Source organism: Saccoglossus kowalevskii, chromosome 22 (genome assembly GCF_978046115.1).
Source record: "Saccoglossus kowalevskii chromosome 22, keSacKowa6.1, whole genome shotgun sequence".
Lineage (NCBI taxonomy): Eukaryota > Metazoa > Hemichordata > Enteropneusta > Harrimaniidae > Saccoglossus > Saccoglossus kowalevskii.
Window position 1 is genome coordinate 17,544,037 of NC_140662.1, and position 21,781 is coordinate 17,565,817.

General features: G+C 37.3%; 2 protein-coding genes and 1 pseudogene across 2 annotated transcripts; 2 read left to right on the plus strand and 1 right to left on the minus strand.

Moving 5' to 3' along the window:
• Positions 1–260: 260 nt before the first annotated feature.
• Positions 261–20,708, plus strand: LOC102807096 (uncharacterized). The gene is made up of 5 exons (XM_085495906.1): positions 261–531; positions 18,930–19,061; positions 19,207–19,733; positions 19,820–19,994; positions 20,288–20,708. Exons 3-5 carry the CDS (start codon positions 19,557–19,559, stop codon positions 20,464–20,466), a joined length of 531 nt encoding a protein of 176 aa, XP_085352032.1. The 5' UTR covers positions 261–531; positions 18,930–19,061; positions 19,207–19,556; the 3' UTR covers positions 20,467–20,708.
• LOC144343761 (uncharacterized) lies at positions 7,182–9,203 on the plus strand. Its single transcript, XM_085495798.1, has 4 exons — positions 7,182–7,597; positions 7,690–7,764; positions 8,642–8,783; positions 8,812–9,203. The coding sequence occupies exons 1-4, from the start codon at positions 7,182–7,184 to the stop codon at positions 8,992–8,994; spliced, it is 816 nt and encodes a 271-aa protein (XP_085351924.1). The 3' UTR covers positions 8,995–9,203.
• On the minus strand, positions 9,731–12,298 carry LOC144356631 (uncharacterized; annotated as a pseudogene).
• Positions 20,709–21,781: the final 1,073 nt, after the last annotated feature.

The following is a 21,781-nucleotide window of genomic DNA, read 5'->3' on the forward strand; positions in this document are numbered from 1 at the left end:
GTGATAAGAGTAACTAAATTACAAAGATCTCCAACAACTAACAATTATGTAATCTGTCCGACAACTGGGCAAGGACATCGATGCCACAGAGTTTCATATAAAAGTTGCTAAAGTGACTTTCATTTTTTTTTGCGCCAGGGAGTTGATGATGAACACGTAAACTAAATATTATCAATGAAAAAATCATCTAAATGTTGCCGCATTTTTTTTCACACAAACTGAAACTTTGATTTCAGATTTAGCGACCTTGAAAATTGCGACTTTGAGCGTAAGTGAAAAATCTTACCTATTTAGAAAGCTCGTTCAGCAGATGTACGTCTCGATTTAGCGCTAAATAGCAACTGAAACCAATTAGCCTCTTCCCCCAGAATGCCGTAGTGTGTATCATGTGACTATGGGTCACCTGATTTTAAAATAACAACGCAAGCAAGCGAGACCGTCCGATAGTTGGGCCGTCCGATAGTTGGGACAGTTGCCTGGGACACGGATTAGTGAAGCAGACGATAAGATATGGCTTCCGTAAAACAAATGGTAAGTTTCCGTTCTGTTAACATGTTTCTTGATTTAACTGTTCATTATATTAATCGGCAGTACCGCGATGGAAAAGATCTGAACGTAAAATTAAGGTTATTATAAAATTCGACTTGTCGAACGATTGCTGACGCGACTTGGTTCAGTTGTTACATTCCCTGTAAATTTTATTTCTAGGATGCTCAATCTTTATCGTGATAATGTTTTTTATATATTTCTCACAACATTTATGGCGTGGGTAATGATTATAGGCAGACAGAGTTTTTTTTACTGGGTTTTGTACACGGGATGGTCCATTTCCGGCCCGGGATTTCCTGTCAACTTCGCCGTGAAGACGTAGTCATTTATTGAAAACGCAGTGTATTTCCGGCCTTTCATTGATCGTCGTAAGGCATATAACATTCATAGTCATGAACTGGGAATCATAGAATATAACTCTTTTCATTTTTCACGTCAACTAATCATTAGTACTGCCGAAATGTTTTCAGTTGAACCATGTTTTGTATTATAGGTTTCCACATCTAACACTTGAACATTTAATTTTCAGAATTTCAGAAACAAAATACACTACAACATCTTGGCAGAAAAGGTGGTGCTTTATTAGTGAACATCAAAAATAGCACAAAAGCACCCAGGCTTAACTAAATACAAAATGTACAAGTATAAAGGTGAAAGAGAAACACAATAAAACTAGGAATGAACAGTAAAGGTTAAAGGAAAATAAAATAAAAATGGGTCTGTGGTAGGGATGGGTGAAAAAGCAGCCAACTCAAAGATGGCGGGCCGCAAATGACGATGGGAAATACATTACCCAAACTACTAACATAGGGGGCGCTCTCCTTACCCAGAAACTGAGTTATCCTAAATTAACCAAAGGTAGTGATAGTGGATTGCCTGAAACTGGACCGGCGAGTGCTCCAAGCTATCTGTGTAGTTGATTGGCCAACCAAATTGCAGAAAGTCGACGATAATGTTATCAAAATAATCGTGTTGCGATGTACGCCACAGTTTTACATTGAATGTTGATGGCATGGTAATTCGCTGATCCTGGTAGTTTGGCTTGCCTGATTGCACGATAACTGTGTGTGCTTTGCACAAGAAGTCAAAATTCAATGTGGATGTTGGTGGCCAGCTGATAGTTGGTGGTTCGATAGTTGGTGTTGGTTAAATAAAGGTGTTTTTTCTTAATGTTTTGTACAGTGTATAATGGGTAGTTAAAACGATTTGGCGTAACCTGGTTAGACCCTACAATATCATCACCTGTGTTCTCGTGGGTATTTTGACTGTAGTGCGCAATAGATTGGTCTGGTGTTTTACTGCTATGTGAGTCAATGGTGTTGGTATCCATCGAGGGGATATACGTTCTATACGAGGTAACTATGGTTTGCTCTTCAGTGGTGCTGTCCAACACGATTGTGAAGTGATGTATTTGTGTGGCCCTGGGAGACCGAGTCCAACGCGGGGACATGATTGTTAATTGATGTATTTGTGTGGCCCTGGGAGACCAAGTCCAACGCGGGGACAAAATGTTTATGAGGGGATAATACAGTTGAGGTATCGGTGATGGTACTGCTGGGATCGTGATTAATGTAACTGTCACTACTATTTTGTATATTGGTATGTTGTTGTCATTCCTTTGGTTTGTTTGGGCAGTCCTTGGCTGAATGTGTGGCCTTGACTTTGCGTATGAATAAACACGGGCGGCAAATATGTCTCACCAGCCTGGTTTTGATGATCACTCCCATGCCTGCACTACCCCTTTTGGACCGTTCCATCCTTGTAAACCTCTCTCTATTTCCTCTCTAATATTTAATGTTATTCAATTATTTTGATGACCAAATTAAACCACTTGATGTAAAAAAAAATATCAACTTTGACAAATGAAGAATATCAGAATATCAGTGGCTACAATATGAAATAAAGCAACTTCAAAAGAAAAATATAAAAATCAGTTTTAATTTTTATTTACAAAGTTACAATACTATAATCAAGAGATCTATTGACTTTTAAATCTGGACTTTTGGTTTTGAACAATATTGCTGGTGGTTGGTGGTGGAATGGGTGCAAGCGTTGCTTGAATACGCTTGGGATCACTTTCACCTAAAAAAGATCTTCTATTCATGGGAAGTTTGTCTTTCATTCTGTCTTGGAGTATCATTCTGACAATGTCTTATATAAAAAAATGATTTTTCAGTCTTCCGATGAGTGACAGTCCACCTTTGTGATTTCTTGCAATATTGCCTCTGCCAACTGCAAACAACCATAAACAAAATGTGTAAATTAACACTAAAACCAAACTCACTGATTTTCACTGCCATTTTCCCACTAAAAATTGTTGTCAGTTCATTTTGAACAGTGTATATTTTGTTGTTGATTGCAAGTCTTGATCAACATTTTTGTGATGGGTATTTATGCAACTTGGGTAAATTACTACAATTAGCTCAGCTCGCTGAACCAATGAAAAAGCTGTTTACTTTTTCATTAGGCCACACTGATTTAATTTTATGGATGACATCCTCTGAAGACCCTAAAACTAATGTGAGAGGGCAAAAAAAAAAAAAAATCGGCCAAAAAAAAAATGCTGCTAAACCCACAAGATTACGGAGCTATTATTACGAATTTAACCACAGACTTCGGCCAAGGAGCTTCTGCTGCTTTCGTTGCAGTTTTGTCGACTTCAATGCGGACAAAGCAACCGAACTGATTTGTCGCTTGACCGACTTTTAGGCCACCATACACCTCCACTCCTCTCCCATTTCTCTCATCATTGCAGAAGAAACGTGGGACAGCCACTCTGGACAATATGTTCTCAAAGTTGTCTGGGCGAAACTCGCTTGCCGCTACCGATCTCTCGTATAGCTGTGTAAACGTCTCCCTTGCCAACGTCAATTGCGTACCAGTCTACAACAATCCCTCCGTTTCACCTCTGAACTTTTATGCTCACGTATTTTGGTGGTGTGGTCGCCATGTTGGATCATTTATGTCAAAATTTGCATGTTTTGAGGCAATCTCTTTCCCATAGGTCTTTGCGCTTTACGTAACGCGCATCTAACTGTGCGGATTTTGGTTTTGAGGTAGTCCAAACAGAGTTTTACGACAAGTCGGCGCTTTGCGACAATATGAGTCGGCAAGTTCCAGACAGAAAACCGATCTGTGGAGACTCGTCGTCGGATATTTTTTTTTTTTTTTGAGAACAGGCGAAGTCTGTTCTCGCGCGGATGTCATCCATAAAATTAAATCGGTGTAGCCTTAGTAACAATGAAAACAAACATACCCCAGAAAACTGAAACCTGCCAGACACTGCTCGCTCCAAAGTTACGAAATCATACTCAGTTGTGGTAAGTTTTGTACAACTGAAGCTTAGGGACTATACCTGCTACACTGCAACAACGAATCAAACTGGTGATAATAATTAAAAACATCACTGTCTTGATGGTGACTAAACCCTGCCATCTCTTGCCATGGTTAATTAGACACATGCACACAATGTGGAATCTTTGAATCAAAGCCTATCCAGAATAAAAACTGAACATGCACATTGCATCAACTTGTTCAGAATGAATTATTCATCTCCACTGTTTCAGACACGATTCGTACACAATTCCATTTTTCTGACTGATAATATTCTCTGGATTGTTTATCTCAATGCAATGAGTCTCTGTCATCTTAGAGGGTTGTGCATGACAAATATCTTGCTCATCACTGTCACAAACTTCTGAACTACTGTCATCTTCATTCCTATAACCTGAGATGCGTCTATACCATTCTGACTAGAAAAAATGTAACGCAACAAAATATTATCGGTAGGACCAGGAAAAATACATTATAATGACACATCAACCAAGATATGGGATTATAGTAACTACCACTTACTTCATTGACAAATCCATCAGAAATTTAGAGTAATCCAAGTCACTGTCCTCACTCTCCTCTGTGCTACTAGGATGATATGTCTCATCATGCCTATCATCTTGAAAGGTTAGCGACATACTGGATGGATTAAATAAAATACCAGTACTGTAAAATACTTTATTTTTACTGGGATTTTAGGCATTGTGTGTGGATCTAATTTTCACCGTGTTTTACCAAAACGTAATGTAAAGAAAGTAATTTGATTTAGCAGAAAATGCCTCCAGTCAAAATAGTGAAAATAAGTACAATCAATGAAAAACTCAACAGTTATAAAACACACCATTAACTGAAAATAAATTTAAAGGGCAGACTCTAAAAAACTAATAAATAATACTTTCAATATGGGAACTTACTCAGAAACATTATGGCAAAAATCTTCATCATAAGACAGGTTCTCAGGTGCTGTCTTTCTTGTACATATACTGGCGGAATCCCTACAAAAAAATCCAAGCTGTAACATCAAACTACATCAACAAATTATAATTTATTAACTCGTCAAATAACTCCAGTGAATGGACAATAACTTTAATACTTGCCCTTGAGGAAATTCTTTTAAATTCTCAATCGTTACTGAAATAAATAAATAAATGGTCAGTAAAATAAAACATGTATTGCATTGTACACGACATCATTAAACTCCTCGCCTTCCAAAATGACCACGAATGTGAAAAAAAATTAATTTATTAAATATTTACGAAAAACCTATAGCGCACGTTTATTTTCAATTGTACTCCTGCAATGCACGGAAAAATTGCATGGAAGCCCATCACATGTGTAACTCGGGAAACAAAACATATCCGGTAGTTTAGAATTGTTGTGAATCGTTCTATTCAAAAAACAAAACAGCTGGGTACAATCCTTTTGTAACAAACACTATTTCCTTGCCTGATGACATATTTACCTTTGACGTGAAATTGTTGACGCGTCTAGGTCGAACGCGAGACAATCTGCATGAGGACGAACCGGTGCGGTGTAGCAACATGAATCTAAGAAAAAAAATCAAGAAACAAATATAACATGTTGCCATCGTTTGAAAAAAAAATCGGCTACGAGTGAAAAAATCATAAATAAAACATTAAAAGTACAATAAAAACTTACCTTTCGTTCCGATCAAGTATATACTTAGCAACGTCGCGGTGATCGACGACATGACATCCACTTCCCTGGCTTGCGAGCTGAAGCCGTAACGACTCCCATCGATTAAATTGATTTCCAATTTGCACTCAACTTTGCCGGTTGTTTTTTAGTCTTGAGACTAAAAATGACTTAGGCTCTGAGCATCATTTTTCGCAAGAAAGAAAATGCGATTTCTCGCGAACGCCTCGTTTATTTTAATTGGTTGATGTAGCAAATTGACACATTATCAGAGGCCTTCAAATTAAAATAAGACAATACAACTTTAAGAACTATCCATCTTAATCGGGGTCCGTAATTTATTTTCCTGCTCATAATGGAGATTAGTTACCATAATTAAACATTAAAATTGCACCCCTGACTTAATCAGTACTGAAATATATAGCTGATTAGGAAAATGTGTCTCTCTGTTGACAGAGGTCCGATTTACCGATAAACTTCTTTTGTTGTGTCTAATCATCCACGCTCAATGGTCAACAATGTATCGGTCACGGGTGTAGTAATTTCTCCGGCACTTGGGTATCACTTTTACTCCAAAGGTAATTTAAATGTGATGATAGATTCATTGATATTGAATTACGGTACTTTCATCATTGCTTTCAAGCAGTCACGGTTGCCCAAACTTGACTTGTGTTTTCTCGATAATTCTAGTCTAGTACGTCTCATGAAACCAAGTTTCACACTTCCTTTCAATCTGCTAGCAAGTGCCAATGAACACCGGAAATAGCAATCGTGCATAACAGATTCACAATAAAATTATTAGATTTGATTAGTCGAGGTGGGATTTCTTTAGCGTTGCGGTCAACTCATCAGCGTTGTGGGCAAGCTCTCAGAGTAGCGACATATTTTTGACTTTGGCTAGGCTTAGTCTTTTCCATGAAACCCTAACCCTAACCTTAAATTTTGAACGACTTCAAACATTGCCAGGACACAGAAATAAATTTGTCGAGAATATTTAGTTTCCACCTCTTTTCCGCCTACTTTGCAGCTCGATTCATTTTTGCTGACATGACGTTGTAGCCATTTTGGAATAGGCCATTCCCGTGACCTTTGCTTGACCCCGGTGTATTTACATCCGGGTACTTTTGACGGTGTGGAGCGGCCATTTTGAATTTAGTCGCTGATTGAGATAAACATGCCTTACAATTGCTGTGTCCCGTTATGCTTCAATAATTCATCAAAGAATAAGAATTTACATTTCTACCGACTACCAAAGCAGGAAACATTGTTAAAGAAGTATACAGTGCTTATTAGAAACGACACACTGAAGGCGGAGTCCAAACAAACGCGAATTTGTAGCGCCCATTTTGACGGAGGAAAAAAGCAGTGGGGAAGCCATTTACCTACCATTTTCCCGTGGACGAAGTTGAAGCCTTCAAGAAAGCCTCCAAAAGAATGTAAACCATTGAAAAATGAGTTATCTGAGTCAAATGCAGCACTTGACCAAAGCAGTCGTAGTAATAATGTATTGGATAGAAAAGAGTCGGAAGAACTTGTGGAGCTACGAAACAAAGTAAGCAAAATGGCGGAACTGTTGGAAAAAAAACAAAAGCGAGGTAGACCATCTAGAGAATGAAAATAAGCAGCTAAAAGGCGAACTAGACATGCATAGACAAAATGAACATAAACAGCACACTGAAAATATGCAACTCAAGAATGTGTTCGACCAGCCAAGAAATGGAGCATTTGTTATTGAGAAGTTCAAAAATAATGACGATGACATAGCTTTCTATACTGGGTTTCCTGACTTGGAACGTTTTAAGATTTGTTTTGAATATTTCGGGGATTCAGTCAATCAGATCACCTCGCCCAGGGATAAATTGACACCCATGAATCAGTTCTTTCTAGTTATGTGTAGACTGCGACTTAGACTGTTTGTAAAAGACCTAGCTGAACGTTTTAATGTTTCAAAGACTACCGTGTCTAGAATATTCAACAAGTGGGTAAATTTATTGTATCACGACCTCAAAGAGATTGATATATGGCCATCCAGGGAACTGGTTGATATGAATATACCACAGTGTTTTAAGGATAAATATCCTGCTACTAGAGTAATAATAGATGCTACTGAGATGCAGTCCATCACATACATTTGTACTCCTGTTACAAAAGTCGTAACACAGTGACGGTTTTAATTGGAATTACACCCAGTGGAGCAGTCTCATTTGTATCTGATCTTTACACAGGTATGTTGTTTTAAAGGATGTGTTAAGATGAATTTAACAAGTCATTGTCAATAACACGTCCCCGTTCCGTTCATATTTGAGTGACATATACATTCAAAGCAGATCATGACCGAAATGCACCTGCATATGTACAACACATTGTACTAAATCTGAACAAAATCCATCCATGCATGACTGAGATCTGGTTCCGGAATTGTGAAAATACGTGATTTTAATGCATTTTCGGTCTTAAAATGGCCATCATTCAGCTATTGTTAAGCGGATCATGAAACAAATGCACATATCTATTTGTGACATGATGCACCTTGTGTGTGTGAAGTTTAAACTTGATCAATCCAGACATGTCTTGGATACGGATCCAGAACTGAATTCTTTAACAAAATGGCCGCCAGTCGGCCATTTCGAACTTGATCTGAAAAAAAAAAATGACGTGCATCAAGGTCCTATTATGTTTAATGTATTACCAAATTTGAATGAAATCCGTCCATGCATAACTGAGATCCGGGTCCGGAATGGTGAAAATGTGCGATTTTGATGCATTTTCGGCCTTAAAATGGCCGCTATTCGGCTATCGTTAATCGGATCATGAAAAAAATGCATGTGCATATGTCCCATATAATGTGTGATGTATGAGTGAAGTTTGAACATAATCGGTCCATGCATGTTCGAGATACAGGTGATCACGGACGCACGGACGGACGGACGCACACAGGGCAAAACAAGTCCCCGTTTTCGGACTCCGTCCGAACGGGGACTAATAATTATAAATCTGCTGGTGCAATAATGTTTTAATAACCGTATTGACTAATTTACAAAATGCACCCCACCACACACACACATAATAATTTTATTATAACAAATGGAAATAATTTATCTGAGTCAATCTCAGACAAGGAGATTACCAAACTGAGCAAACTGCCAGAAAAATTGGAGCGTGGACATGGTGTTATGCCCGACAAGGGATTTGATATACAAGACCAGTTGGCAGCTACTGGTGCAATTTTAAATATACCACCATTTGTAACTGCAGGTCAGTAGATGTCCATAGAACATGTTACTGAAACTCGCTGTATGTATAGAGAGAATAAAGAACTACCATATATTTGATAGACCCTTACCCATTTTATTATGTGGGATAGCAAATCAAATGTTCTATATTTGTGCCATTCTAACAAACTTTCTACCTCCTTTGATACCAGAGGTTAACAAAAAACAGATTGTATACAGTTGATGTTGTATTATTTATTAAGATAATACTGTATTTTTAAATAAAGGAATAAATTTATAAACAGTTGCACTTAAAACATGGTTTTTAAATTATTTAAATTTACATACAGTATGTGTGAGTATTGTTATAGCACCAATAATAAAAAAAAAAATAAGTTGTAAATGATGTGTAATTGTTAATAGTATGCACTCGAAAATTTAAAAAAAAAAAAACATTCAAAAATAAATATCAGTTTTGTTTTTTGCGGTAACAAAACTTCAATTTTTAGTACTTTTAAAATTCCCTCCAATTAGTTTACTATAAAAATACTTTATTTTCGCTTAGAATCAATTTTCACTGAAAGAATGATTCAGTGAAAATGCTTTTTTTCCTATATTTCACATAAAACTTCTCAAAAATTAGTGAAAATAAATTCCATACAAAACACTCAAAAAGTGTTTTCAGCAAAATTAATTCCAGCTAAAATAAAGTATTTTACAGTATCAGAATAGGGCTGGCTAGTTTAATCACTTCTCTGCTGATAGGTAAAAAGCTCTGGAAATAGAGGATAACCCTGTTTAATTCTGCAGCTCAACATTTCTAGAACAACAAAGTCTGTAGAAAATTTCAGAATCTTGGGGAAAACTGTATTATTCCAGAGGACTTCATCAAAAAAAATTAGTTCAATATGAATATCTGTACCAGTTGGGGTCTCTGTGTATACCATAAAGTCACACCATTTTGATTTAGTGACAGCCATCTAACATTGTACCTGGTAGAAATACTGGTGATTCTTGCTGAGGTACAGATAGCCTGCGGAGTGCTTTTTAAGATAGAATGCATTCCCACGTTCTTCACACAGCTTTGACAAAGCAGACATCGGGCACTTGATTTCCAAACACCCCACACTGGGTCGGCTTGATGCATCTATAACTTTTCTGTCAATGCTTGCTGCCAACCAGGAGTGTTCAGGAATGACAGCAAGTCCTGCTTCTGATATGGAAACACCATAACCGTTATTCATCATATGTTGTGTATATGCAGCTGTAGCCTTTGGCTCCATGTCTAGCCCATGTTGGCAAGCTTTTGGTACATATTTTGACCTGCTGTATCCCATGATTTTTTTTATAATATTATCAGATGGTGTTGTCTGCCGCCGACTCATTATATAACCTATGACTGAAGCAGTAATTCTGGCACATCTATGTTCAAACCATTTTTCATTTTCCGACTGCCCCCTGGTTTCAAGTTCAATGTTCAACACTTTTTCATTGTCAAGCTTTTGTTTGTCAATAAATGATTTACAAGATATCTTGAATTGTTCGTCTTTTGATAATGCGTATGTTGTGTCTTGGTTATGTGGTACAGCAGGTGATGGTGGTGCTGCAGGTTGTAGTTTGTCTTGCACAGGTGTAGAAAGTGTACCGGAATTACTACTACTACTACTACTACTCGGTGAATCTAGGTAAGTGTTTGCTGGTTTATCAATATCAAGGTGACTGCTGTTATTTGAAGACAGCAGTGAGTATGTGTGGTCCGCGATGATAGCTCTGTGTGACAATGCAAATGGCATTACATGTAGGAAACCACAAGTCTTTCCACTATTGTACTGTAAGTTTTCCAATTATATCGCATCTGATGTACTCTCTCAGCATTATTGCCAACTGTGTCTTGATGTCTTGGATCACTGTGCTTGTTTGTTTTGAGTTTTGTTGTTTTACCTGGTTGGTGTTTCTTGAAAACTGCACGGTGGATTGGTATGTTGTCCATCTATGGTTTCCGGGTTGGTACACTCCACTGCTGTGGTCTTGATGTGCATGAGGTATTTTGAAACTGTGTGTGTTTGCCTTTAGAATAATCAGTTAGTCCATACAACATTGCAGCAACATGGCAACACACCCCTGACAAACCAGCCACACATGTGCAGTGGGCAGACTGGATCATTAAATTTGCTTTGCGGATAGCAATGTAAGTGCTGTAGACAGTTCTCTTCATTGATGGGAGAATTATTGCCTTCAGGTAGACAAATAGTGACTTTTCAGACATGTTATGATATTTTATACTTTGTATATGACCAGCACAGTATATTCTATAATCTTTGCCAAACTGTTTATCAGTACCCTTTGCTCTCACATTTAAATGTGGTTGGGTCACAAGGAAATGCCACATAGCACTGTAGTCAACTTCATGTACCTGGAAGAAACAGAAAATGTGATTGGTAAACCTGAGTAAAGCGCAGAAAGCAACAGATTGTTATTATAACTGGAAAGTGTTTTATAATAATAAAAATTATTATTACCATTATAAAGAATTTTTTTTTCAGTTACAGGTAAATACAAAAATTTTATAATCACAAAATAATTTAATATCATGTTATATACTAAAATATCCAATACATATACCATTGACATATTTTAATATAAAATGTAAATATGAAATTTGAATATGGCAGTTAAATGTATACCATATACTATTTTTAAAGTGGTCCAAACTGTTTTAATAACTAATGCAGACATTATCCTACCTTAAACTGCTGAATAAACCCTTCCTCAGGAGGGATGATAAATTCACTGCTCAATGCTGATGGACATTGTAGCCCTCTTCCTTCAAGCTTTCTTTTAATATTTGCTCCATTATAAGGATCCACCAAGATTGTATTTATACCACTTGATATATAATCACGAACTCTAAAACAAAAGAGGAGGAAGTGTGTAAGACAATAAATTATAAAGTCCCACCTAATAATAAAAGAATCTCCAAAGTGAGAACAGGTTGACAAGGATGTCTCGAAGACTATACAATGCTTGCTACAAAAATATACCAAATACAACTTACAAGAACACACCAAAAATCGAATGGTTTTATTAAGACACTCGTATTTATATTCCCTATATATAAAATATGTTCTGAGAATGAAATAAGTCTACAGTATAAATTGTGATGCACAGCTTTACTTCTATTGAACAATTTTAAAGATGTAAGTTACGCCAGTAAAATCAGCCAGTTATTTTTAATTTTAAAAAGTCACATACCCAATATTTGGAATGTTTTTATTCACCAGGGAATAAAATAGTGAACATAGCAACCGACAGACATTTAAACTACAAGGGTACTATGTGATGACAACTAAAAGTCAACGCGATGTGATTTATTACCTCCTAACTAAGTCAGATTTTCTTCCCGATGTAGTTGCCCCACGTCTACATTGTAACCACCGTCTTAGTTGTTTGATAGTTGCATCTGCTGGGTCAGAAACTAATAATTTTGCGCCTGGAATATCTTCTTCAAGGAGATCGACATTAGCATATGTATTGCTGTGTTCACCCATTTTGTTTTGCCACACCGTCAAAAGTACCCGGATGTAAACATCCGGGGTCAAGCAAAGGTCACGGGATGGCCTATTGTTGAACACTGATGGAGCCATTCATTTTGAGTTTGGAAATTAAGCATGGCGATAATGATTTTGAGCATGGCGGAGTCTCAGAGCAGCATTGCGGCACTGCCACGATGTTTGAATCCTCGAGAGAACACTATAAGCCTCTTAAATGACGAGGTAAACTTTCAATTTACACAAGCTCCCACCAGGTTACCAAGAGTTTCTCACAATCATCAAATCCGAGACACGAGGTGATGAAAAGCATGCTTTAGCAATAGTTATGTAATTATAATCATAAGATTGTACTCCAACAAATTACCCTGTCACTTTTGAGACTTCATTTATGGAAAAATGTTTTTTGACCAAAATTAATACCAGAATTAATATTTGAGGCAATTTAAAATACACTGCTGCACGTATTTCATATTGCAATATATCTTGCCCAATAAATACATTTGTTTCTTTCAATAATAATAAGCATTAAATTCATATAAATAAAACTTTAAAAAATATAGAATAAATATCATGGTCGGCAATTGTAATTTTAAGACTGAAGGGACTTTGACATCAACTATATCTTGTAAAGTTACTGTAGTAATAATCTGTTATAATTATTACTATTGCAATAATGTGTTTTTAATACTTGTATTAAAAATCTTTAGTGCGCTAGCCGGCTCTAATGTTACAGCGCCCTCAACATTGAGAATCAATACATTGAGATTGTTGATCACATGGGCTGACCGCCATCTTTAAGTTTCTAGAGTTGTCAGCAAAAAACAAGCGTGGTTTATCATCGCAGTTATGGCTTACAATCTTCGTTATCCGGGACAAATTCCATTTCAAAAATACAGAGATAACAAGAATGGCGATAAAGTCACTGAAGTGATGCAAGAAATAAAAACTCTGGTGTCTGGCGGTGGCGACGAAAAAATACCGTTGCTTACACCAGTGTTTACACGATCACTGAACACGAACTGTAGGCTCACAAATATTGAACAGCGCCTTGACAAACTAACACTTGCCATGGAAAAATCGCTGAAACTTTAAGAAGACTTCATGATGAAGGTGAGCCATCGAGCTACGAGTATTCATGCAAGTGATTCATCACTGGGCGACAATGATCATGTGTACATGCCATACGCGCAATTACAACAAAAGTTCCAGCCAAAACCTGTAACTGGCGTGCCATCAACAGTTGACCCCACACTTACAGCACCGGAACAGAAATATATTTGTTATACAGACAAGCTGGAGCCAATACAACTCAAGACACCATCTGATGGCATATCTGAGGCCACCAAAAAGAAAATACTAAATGGTGAGTATGTTGATCTCGCCCTACTTTACCCCAGTGACTCGCCACATGTTGAACCTGATGATACAATTGAAGCATCACTAAAATGATCGGAAGTTGGTTTTCGACCCAGGTGCAAGAAAATCCCAATAAACTGTTTCCGTCGTTGGCTTACTGCATTTGGTGTGTTAGAGAATATTCTATATGCACAACGACCTGAACTAGCAGCTGCTCTCCTTGCTTATCGTCGTCTAATTCAAAACTGTGATGCAAAGTTTAAATGGGCTAGTGTATATAACTATGATGTTAAATTTCGTCACAAATTAGCTACACAACGTGACTTCACATACAACAAGTTAGATCACGAATTGTACATCACAACATTCACCAATCCAGGGGCAGCAAAATCACGCCAGGAATGTCATCGGTGTAAACAAACTGACCACTTTGCAAAAGACTGTCCCTTTCCAGCGGACATACCCCCTCATCGTCGAAAGAAGAGGAGGGAAAGAAGAAAAAGCAAACATGCCTCTTGTACAATGTTGACGATTGTAAAGCAAAAAACTGTAAACGAGCCCACATATGTAAGAGATGTGGTGGAAAAGATCCCATTATCAGATCCAAAAACTGCATGTCGACTTAACTACGCAACATGGAGAAACTTGCTTCATGACCACCCAAATCAACATTTGACGGACACATTACTCACTTGGATCAGGGAAGGGGTGCCTATAGGCTACACAGGAAATAGGCCGCAAACCCCCTTACTTTCACCAAACTGGAATAGCGCTGGAATAGTGTCACAGAAAGGCTATTAGATGAAGTGAATAAAGGTTACAAGATAGGTTCATTACTATCACCACCAACTTCATCATTTGTGTTGTCACCACTCGGTGCAAGACCAAAGAAAAAATCAGGAAAATATCGCATCATCCATGACCTTTCTTGGCCACCTGGACAATCTGTAAATGATGGCATTTGTAAAGAAAATTACACCTGTAATTACATATCAATAGACACTGTAATAAAACACATACTTCAACTTGGGAAGGGGTCTAGCTAGCAAAGGTTGACCTCGAAGAAGCCTTTTATCAAATCCCAGTCCGACCGGCAGACTGGGAACGTTTTGGCTGCTCATGGGAGCTAAATCTGACTGGACATAACATACATAACATAACAGTCGAACACTATCTTGATGATTAACATTACTATTGGAAACCCAGGGACTGAACAGTACTCAGATAACCTAAATGCCATGCTTGATTGCTGTAAGCAGCTAGGATTTCCATTAAATACCAGTGTGTGAGCCCACGACCTGTTTAGAGTACTTGGTATCATACTTGACACAGATCTTATGGAAGCCCGCATATCAAATGAGACTACAAGATACCTTGACAGAACTGCATCATTGGCACAATCGGCAATATGCCACAAAGCGTGACATTCTTTCATTAATTGGCAAACTTGAGTTTTATTACAAGGGTTTTTCGCATATTTCTAAGACGATTAATTGATACTTCCTGTAAGCTTAAGCACCTGCACCATAAGATAAAGCTCACTAAGAACTTCAAACTTGACATTCAGTGGTGGGTGGATTATTTACCCACTTGAAACGGAGTTGGTATGTTCTATGATCTGCAATGGACGACAAATGTCCACATCCACCTGTATACTGATGCTTCAGACTTAGGTTATGGTGCTATATTTGGAACAAAAACACTACAGGGAAAGTTCAGTGACGAAATTGCAGATTACACTCCACGCACATATTTAATTAACTAGCGCAAACTATATGCTATTGTGAGAGCCGCTGAATGTTGGGGTAGCCACTTTAAAACATTACGTATACTCTTTCATTGTGACAATATGTCAGTTGTGTACATGATCAAAAAGGGGAGTTCTCGCAACATCTTGTGTGCTTCCCTGTTACGTCAGTTATTTTTCATCTGTGCTAAGCATAACTTTGAACTGCAGGCAAAACACGTTGCTGGTGCAAATAACCAGGCTGCAGATGAACTTTCACGCATATTTGACCAAATATGATAGCTAATATGTTGAACCTGTTTCCTTGACAGACACTACTGCTCACTGGTGGACACGTGCTTGTAATCTGGTTGGAAGTGCATATTCAAGTAACACTCGTACAACATACCAGTTGGGTCAATTAGCATATTTTAAATTTTGTGATTCTATCCAAAAGCCTGCTCTGCCAGCAAGCGAGGAATTGCTTCTTATGTTCATTATGTACCTTCATGAGTCAAAAAACTTGGCACATAGTACTATCATCACCTACCTGTATTCAGTATGCTCTTGGCATATTACAAATGATGCTGGGACCCACTTCAGGACACCCCACGTATACAGCTTGCTTTGCGGGCCATACACAAAGTTAAAGGCACCTCAAAACAGAAGTTGGCCATAACATTTGACATACTCAATAAGTTATTAAACACTTTTCAGCTTCAAAGTCGCACAGATTGTGCAGTATGGACAATTATGATTACTGCATTTTTTGGTCTTTTTCGGTTGGGGGAGCTCGTGATTAAGAATCCACCTTTCGACCCTACACGCCACCTTACCATGACAGATGTATCGTTTCAAGGAACTGGGTCCGGCAAATGTGGCATTGTCGTAGTTCATCTAAAACAATCAAAAACAGACCAATTTCGTAAAGGTGTTGACGTTGTTATTTGCTGCTCCATGCACCAAATTTGTGCGGTCCGGTTATGGTCTGATTTTCATGCTTTGCGCACTAACGAGGGTGCCAAACCTGATTCACCAATTTTCACACTGTCAAGGTCTGAACTAATCACACGCGATTATTTAATAACTCAATTAAAACATGGCCTCAGTCTTATTGGACTTAACCCAGATGAATTTAGTGGACATAGTTTTCGAAGTGCGGGTGCCACTAGTGCTGCTGCAGCCGGTCTAGCTGACTGGGAAATTAAGATGATGGGACGCTGGTCCAGCGACTGTTATAAACGGTACATTCGTACATTCCAACAATATCTCTAATTACCTAAGTCTGGTACTTAATAGTGTGATTTATTAATAGTTACTGCCTATTTCTCACAGGCACATTACTTATACATGTTCAAGTTTATTCAATTTATATCTAATTACAATTGTTTTGTTAATATACATAACTTACATTTTTATGCTCACATACACATGTGCTTGGGTGCTTTGGGCAATTTTTCTTGTCAAAAATTCAAAATCTTTAGTGCGCTAGTCGGCTCTAATGTTACAGCGCCCTCAACTTTGAGAATCAATACATTAAGATTGTTGATCACATGGGCTGACCGCCATCTTTAAGTTTCTAGAGTTGTCAGTTGTTCGCAAAACATTACCACCCACCCTCCCATTGGAGATGTTACCTTTTCTCTTGTTAAATACCTTAATATTTGTTAACAAAGGGCACCACAGACGTTGTACCTTCTTAAATGTTTGACATGTACTTTGTTAAGCCATAGGGCAATTTTTCTTGTCAGCACATGTGATTTCATTAAAGAGAGCTTGTGCTGCCCACTGTGCCCAACTATTGTGTATGTGTGTGTTTGTTTTTAGCTAAGCAGAACTGATAAAATAGTAAATTTGAAAATGCAGTGTTTTATCATGTCTTCTATGTAGCAACACCTTTTGAACAGCCATGTTCTAAATATTAATACCAATTATCATGTCATATTAAACACAACACTTTTTGAACGCCTGTTCAAAGGCAATTAACAAATTGAATGCTTAAAAGCTGTTCAATTAGTATTCAGTTCTTTAAAACTGTTTTTACAGTGCACATGGTGGCCATTCATTTATTCTATTGTATAATGGATTTGTGATTCTTTTTTGTTTCATAGAACATCATATTTGAAATGCGCTCTTAAAATTGAAGGACAACATTTCTCTCAGATGGTGTGCCCAAGGCACTCACTGAAGAAACTTTTAATTTAGCTCTTCCCTTGGTTTTAATTAAATTGTATCTGGGACAACTCAGTCTGCAGTATTATTAAGTGAAATTGTAACTAATTTAGCAATATTTGGACAGAGTTGGTAAGCAAACTTGTGGTCCCAGTAAAGTATCTTGAAAATTACACTACATTTGAGCGCTAGATTTTATTTCATATTCTACTACATTGTATTTAAATACCAAACACCAGATATTTGTTTTAAAATCCGATGACTCATTTACGACATATATCTGATTCTGTTAAATTCGCACCTGAGCGCCCACGGTTTGACTTCGTTTAAATCTCTTGGATGTGACATTATAATGTAACCGCCCTGATCAGTTTGGCACCATTCATATGTATTCTATGTCGTTCGTGATCAGCTGTGTCATTATTGATTTTCGCGAATGCTCTACAGTTTTATTTTAGTGGTATTGCGACAAAGGACGTGAACTGTTGCGTTTAGGACGTTTGTTATTTATTTGGGCTTCGTATTTAAACTAGTAATGTCAAGTCGTTGTGACAGACGAGGTAAACGCTGCGTTGCTTTCGAGTGCTGGAACACGAACTTTGACGGTGTTTCGCTTCACGCATTCCCCTTCGACATGCTGTTTTTGAGCAAACTTTGGACAAAGTTTGTTCGGGTGAAGAGAGCTAAATGGCATGGTCTTACGAATCATTATGTGCTTTGCTCAGTCAATTTCACAGATGAGTGCTACCCCGCAAAAGTTTATGCGTGCAATGGGACAAGTTCCGGGAAGGAAAACTTAGCACAAAGGTGTTGTGCCAACAATTCATACCATCCCGGCTTATAGTACTAGTAACAATACTGATACAAGTCCAGCGTATCCGGTTGTGTCAACACCTAAAAGGCCAAGGATCGCTTTCTTAAAAAAGAAAATGCTATGTGCCGCGCACTGAGTTTACCGCAAGTATTTATGGTTACACATAACTACTGGCTATGGCGATAATGCTATTACGTTGACTTGTCTGATCAGTGAACATTATTTTTTTTCATACATTATTATAGCCTAATAAGAGAAGTGTGTGTGTACAAATAATACCCTTTAGATAAAATAAACGCATGTATAACCGGTTGTCGGTTTGTTGTCCCTCATCATACTAGTTTAACATCTGGTTGGGGAGAATTTATGTTATCTTAACAGTGAATATATATTTTGTCTCTTACGCTCTTATTTCAAAAGTTCGACACACTGCCAGTTTTTCAGATGGGACAGCCCGTCAAGTTTAGCTCAGATCCTATTGTAGATGTTATGCTTTTTCATCTATTATCAATATACATTTTGTAATTTATGTTGAACTTGACTGTGTTTTTGCATTACAGTTTGCCAGACAGATGTTGCATCCTCCAGAAACAAGAAGTGATCAAGTACAATGTGATCTGAAACCAAACCAAACAATACAACCCCCCAGACAATGAACTTGACACAACTTCATTTTCAAGTGCTGATGATTGGTAAGTTTTAATAAAATTATAAAATATAAAAGGGAAAGTTTGTGAATGAAAGTAGGTGAGCACTGGGCAGCTTCAAATCACATGGTTTTATGGTAAAAATGCATTATGCAGTAAATATAATTTAGTTTATTTCTCTTAATTATAGGTGTATGCAGAAAAATAGATTCTTTGTTGTTGGAAAAGCTCAACTCATGAATTTATTCCACACATGTACCAGATGCTCTTCACCTACATTAGGTGAAATCACACACATATGTGGCACAATGGTAAGAGTGGAGCAGAATTGTGTTTTTTTGTGGACTAAGCACAACATGGAACAGCCAAACCATGATAGGTTCCATTCCAAGTGGGAATCTTAGACTTTCATGTAGAATTTTGTTTGCTGGGGTATTAGCATCGAACACTTTACGTGTCATACAGTTTATAAAAATGCAAGTGTCTCAATGGATACTTCCATGAAACATCAAAGGTACTACCTCCAGCCAGCCAGCAGTAATGGAAGTATGGGAAAACTTGCATAGCAAGTACATTGATGATGCACTTCAAAATGGAAGGTCGCTTTGCATAGGTGGAGATGGGAGGTGTGACACCCCTGGTCAGATTGCTAAATTTGGCTCTTATTCAGTCATGGACCTGAAGAATGGTATTATGATTGACATACAGCTTGTGCAGGTATTTATACATTTTACTTACCTGGTACTGCATTTCATGTAAACAATATATAATATAATTAAAATGATTCTACTGTTTATATTCAGAGTAACGAGGTGAAAAGTAGCTGCCACTTGGAGAAGGAAGGTTTGGCATATTTACAGAACCAAGGTATTAATATTTACAAAATAGTAACAGACCGTCATGTTCAAATAATTAAATGGATCAGAGAGAACATGACAGGGATTGAACACTGTGTAGATGTTTGGCATGTTGCTAAAGGTAAGCAGTTTTCTCCCCCACAATCTTTGAGAGCAGCCATTTTATCATGCTCAAACATTGTTCTATTGATATATAAAATTGCTTGGTAGATTATTTTAGGTGAAACTCTGAATCCTTGTAGGATATTTTTGATTTATTTTAGTTATATCCAACATCAGTGAGATTGATAATACTAGTATTCAATATTCAGAGCAATTCAAGTGAAATTTTATAACATGATTAGCAAATTAACTAAAACCTTGACTGAAAACACATAATACTCATGAAAGGATTTTTTTCTTTAATGTCTACAGAACTTTCTAAAGAGAAAGAGTGTGGTGTAATACAAGACTGGATCAGGAGCGTCACAAATCATCTTTATTGGACTGCTGCTTCAACACCTGATGGAAATGGTGATTTGATGACTGACAAATGGACATCAGTTGGAAACCATATCCAAAATATTCACGAGGGTGTGAACATGAAGATTTGACAAGACAAAAAAGAATAAAACGATGGTTAAAGCCAGGTATTTCTCTCTTATTCACATTTTAAACACTTTGACTAGACTGGTATATTGTTATTACCGATATAATGATTAAATATTATATACATGTTTGAACCAAACTTAGGGATATGTAATGGTCCTTTTTAACACAGATTATTGTGGCTGCTAAATGTGACAAAACTTTACTCATTTGCATAAAAATAAAAAAAATGCAGCTAACTCGACAATATACAAGTTTGACATTTAACTGCATAAATACTAGTTTTACAATGATTTGTTTGGTTAGTTTTTCCTACCATCAATGTATTGTACAAAATTGAACTGGACTGTGAATGTAATATATACTTTCCATAACTAATACATAATTATATTTATATGACTGAATAAATGCAGAAAAATATTGAAATCTGGCAATATGGTTACCATGACAACCAGCATCAATTGATCTGAACAAATGGGGAAAACTTTTTTATCTATAGTGCTACATAGGTAAATATATATCTGGACATAGTCCACTCTTAATGCGGAAAATGAAAGCACCTGGTATGTACACAAGAAAATTAACATGTGGCCATATGTTTGTTCACTCCCCCCCATGTGGCGCGACGACAAGATTACTTATGGGGCAGTTTATCAAACATACGGACAAATCCTACATTTAGAAGTATATATGCTCATTTCACAGTTTTAGGAAATCAAAATATACGTCAAGCAAAGTACGTTTTTCAAATCGAACGTGAAAGAGCATGTAAATTTTGCCACATGCTTCAATTGGAGTGGACAAAGAATATTGACGAGCAAGCTTGTGCCTCTCTCGAATTAACTTGTGGGAACATCTTCTGCTCAAACAGCAAAACGACGCACAACGCGCGCATTGATTTACCGGGAAGTAATTGTGAGTATCGGTTGTCGTTTCAAAGACTCAAATGTGTCACGATGCAGTGGCGAGAGATGTCAGCCTTTTAAAAATCACACATGAAATGACATCCAGCTAAAATGTGTGCAGCAAGTAAGTAATAATACACAAAATCGCTGCACAATGCAAGAACTACTTTACGTGACCATAGTACATTTATCAATTACGCCCGCTATGATCGGCCATATACACAAATACGTTTTATCGTTTCTCACTTTTATTTTTCAAGTCAAGATCATTAAGACCTGGTTTATTTATGATGTCTCAAATAAGTAAAAATAAAAAATAAATCAATTATATTAATATTATCCCTTGATACTGAGGCTCTGACCTCTGAAAAGTCAACCACACCTTCCAGGGACTAAATCTTGGAGAAATTGATAA

Coding starts and splice junctions, on each gene's coding strand:
- LOC102807096 (XM_085495906.1), top strand. CDS start 19,557: ATGGAAGTATGGGAAAACTTGCATAGCAAGTACATTGATGATGCACTT. Junction 19,734..19,819: donor TTGACATACAGCTTGTGCAG/GTATTTATACAT, acceptor GTTTATATTCAG/AGTAACGAGGTGAAAAGTAG. Junction 19,995..20,287: donor TGTTTGGCATGTTGCTAAAG/GTAAGCAGTTTT, acceptor TAATGTCTACAG/AACTTTCTAAAGAGAAAGAG.
- LOC144343761 (XM_085495798.1), top strand. CDS start 7,182: ATGCATAGACAAAATGAACATAAACAGCACACTGAAAATATGCAACTC. Junction 7,598..7,689: donor GTTGATATGAATATACCACA/GTGTTTTAAGGA, acceptor CTGTTACAAAAG/TCGTAACACAGTGACGGTTT. Junction 7,765..8,641: donor GTATCTGATCTTTACACAGG/TATGTTGTTTTA, acceptor TAATTTATCTGA/GTCAATCTCAGACAAGGAGA.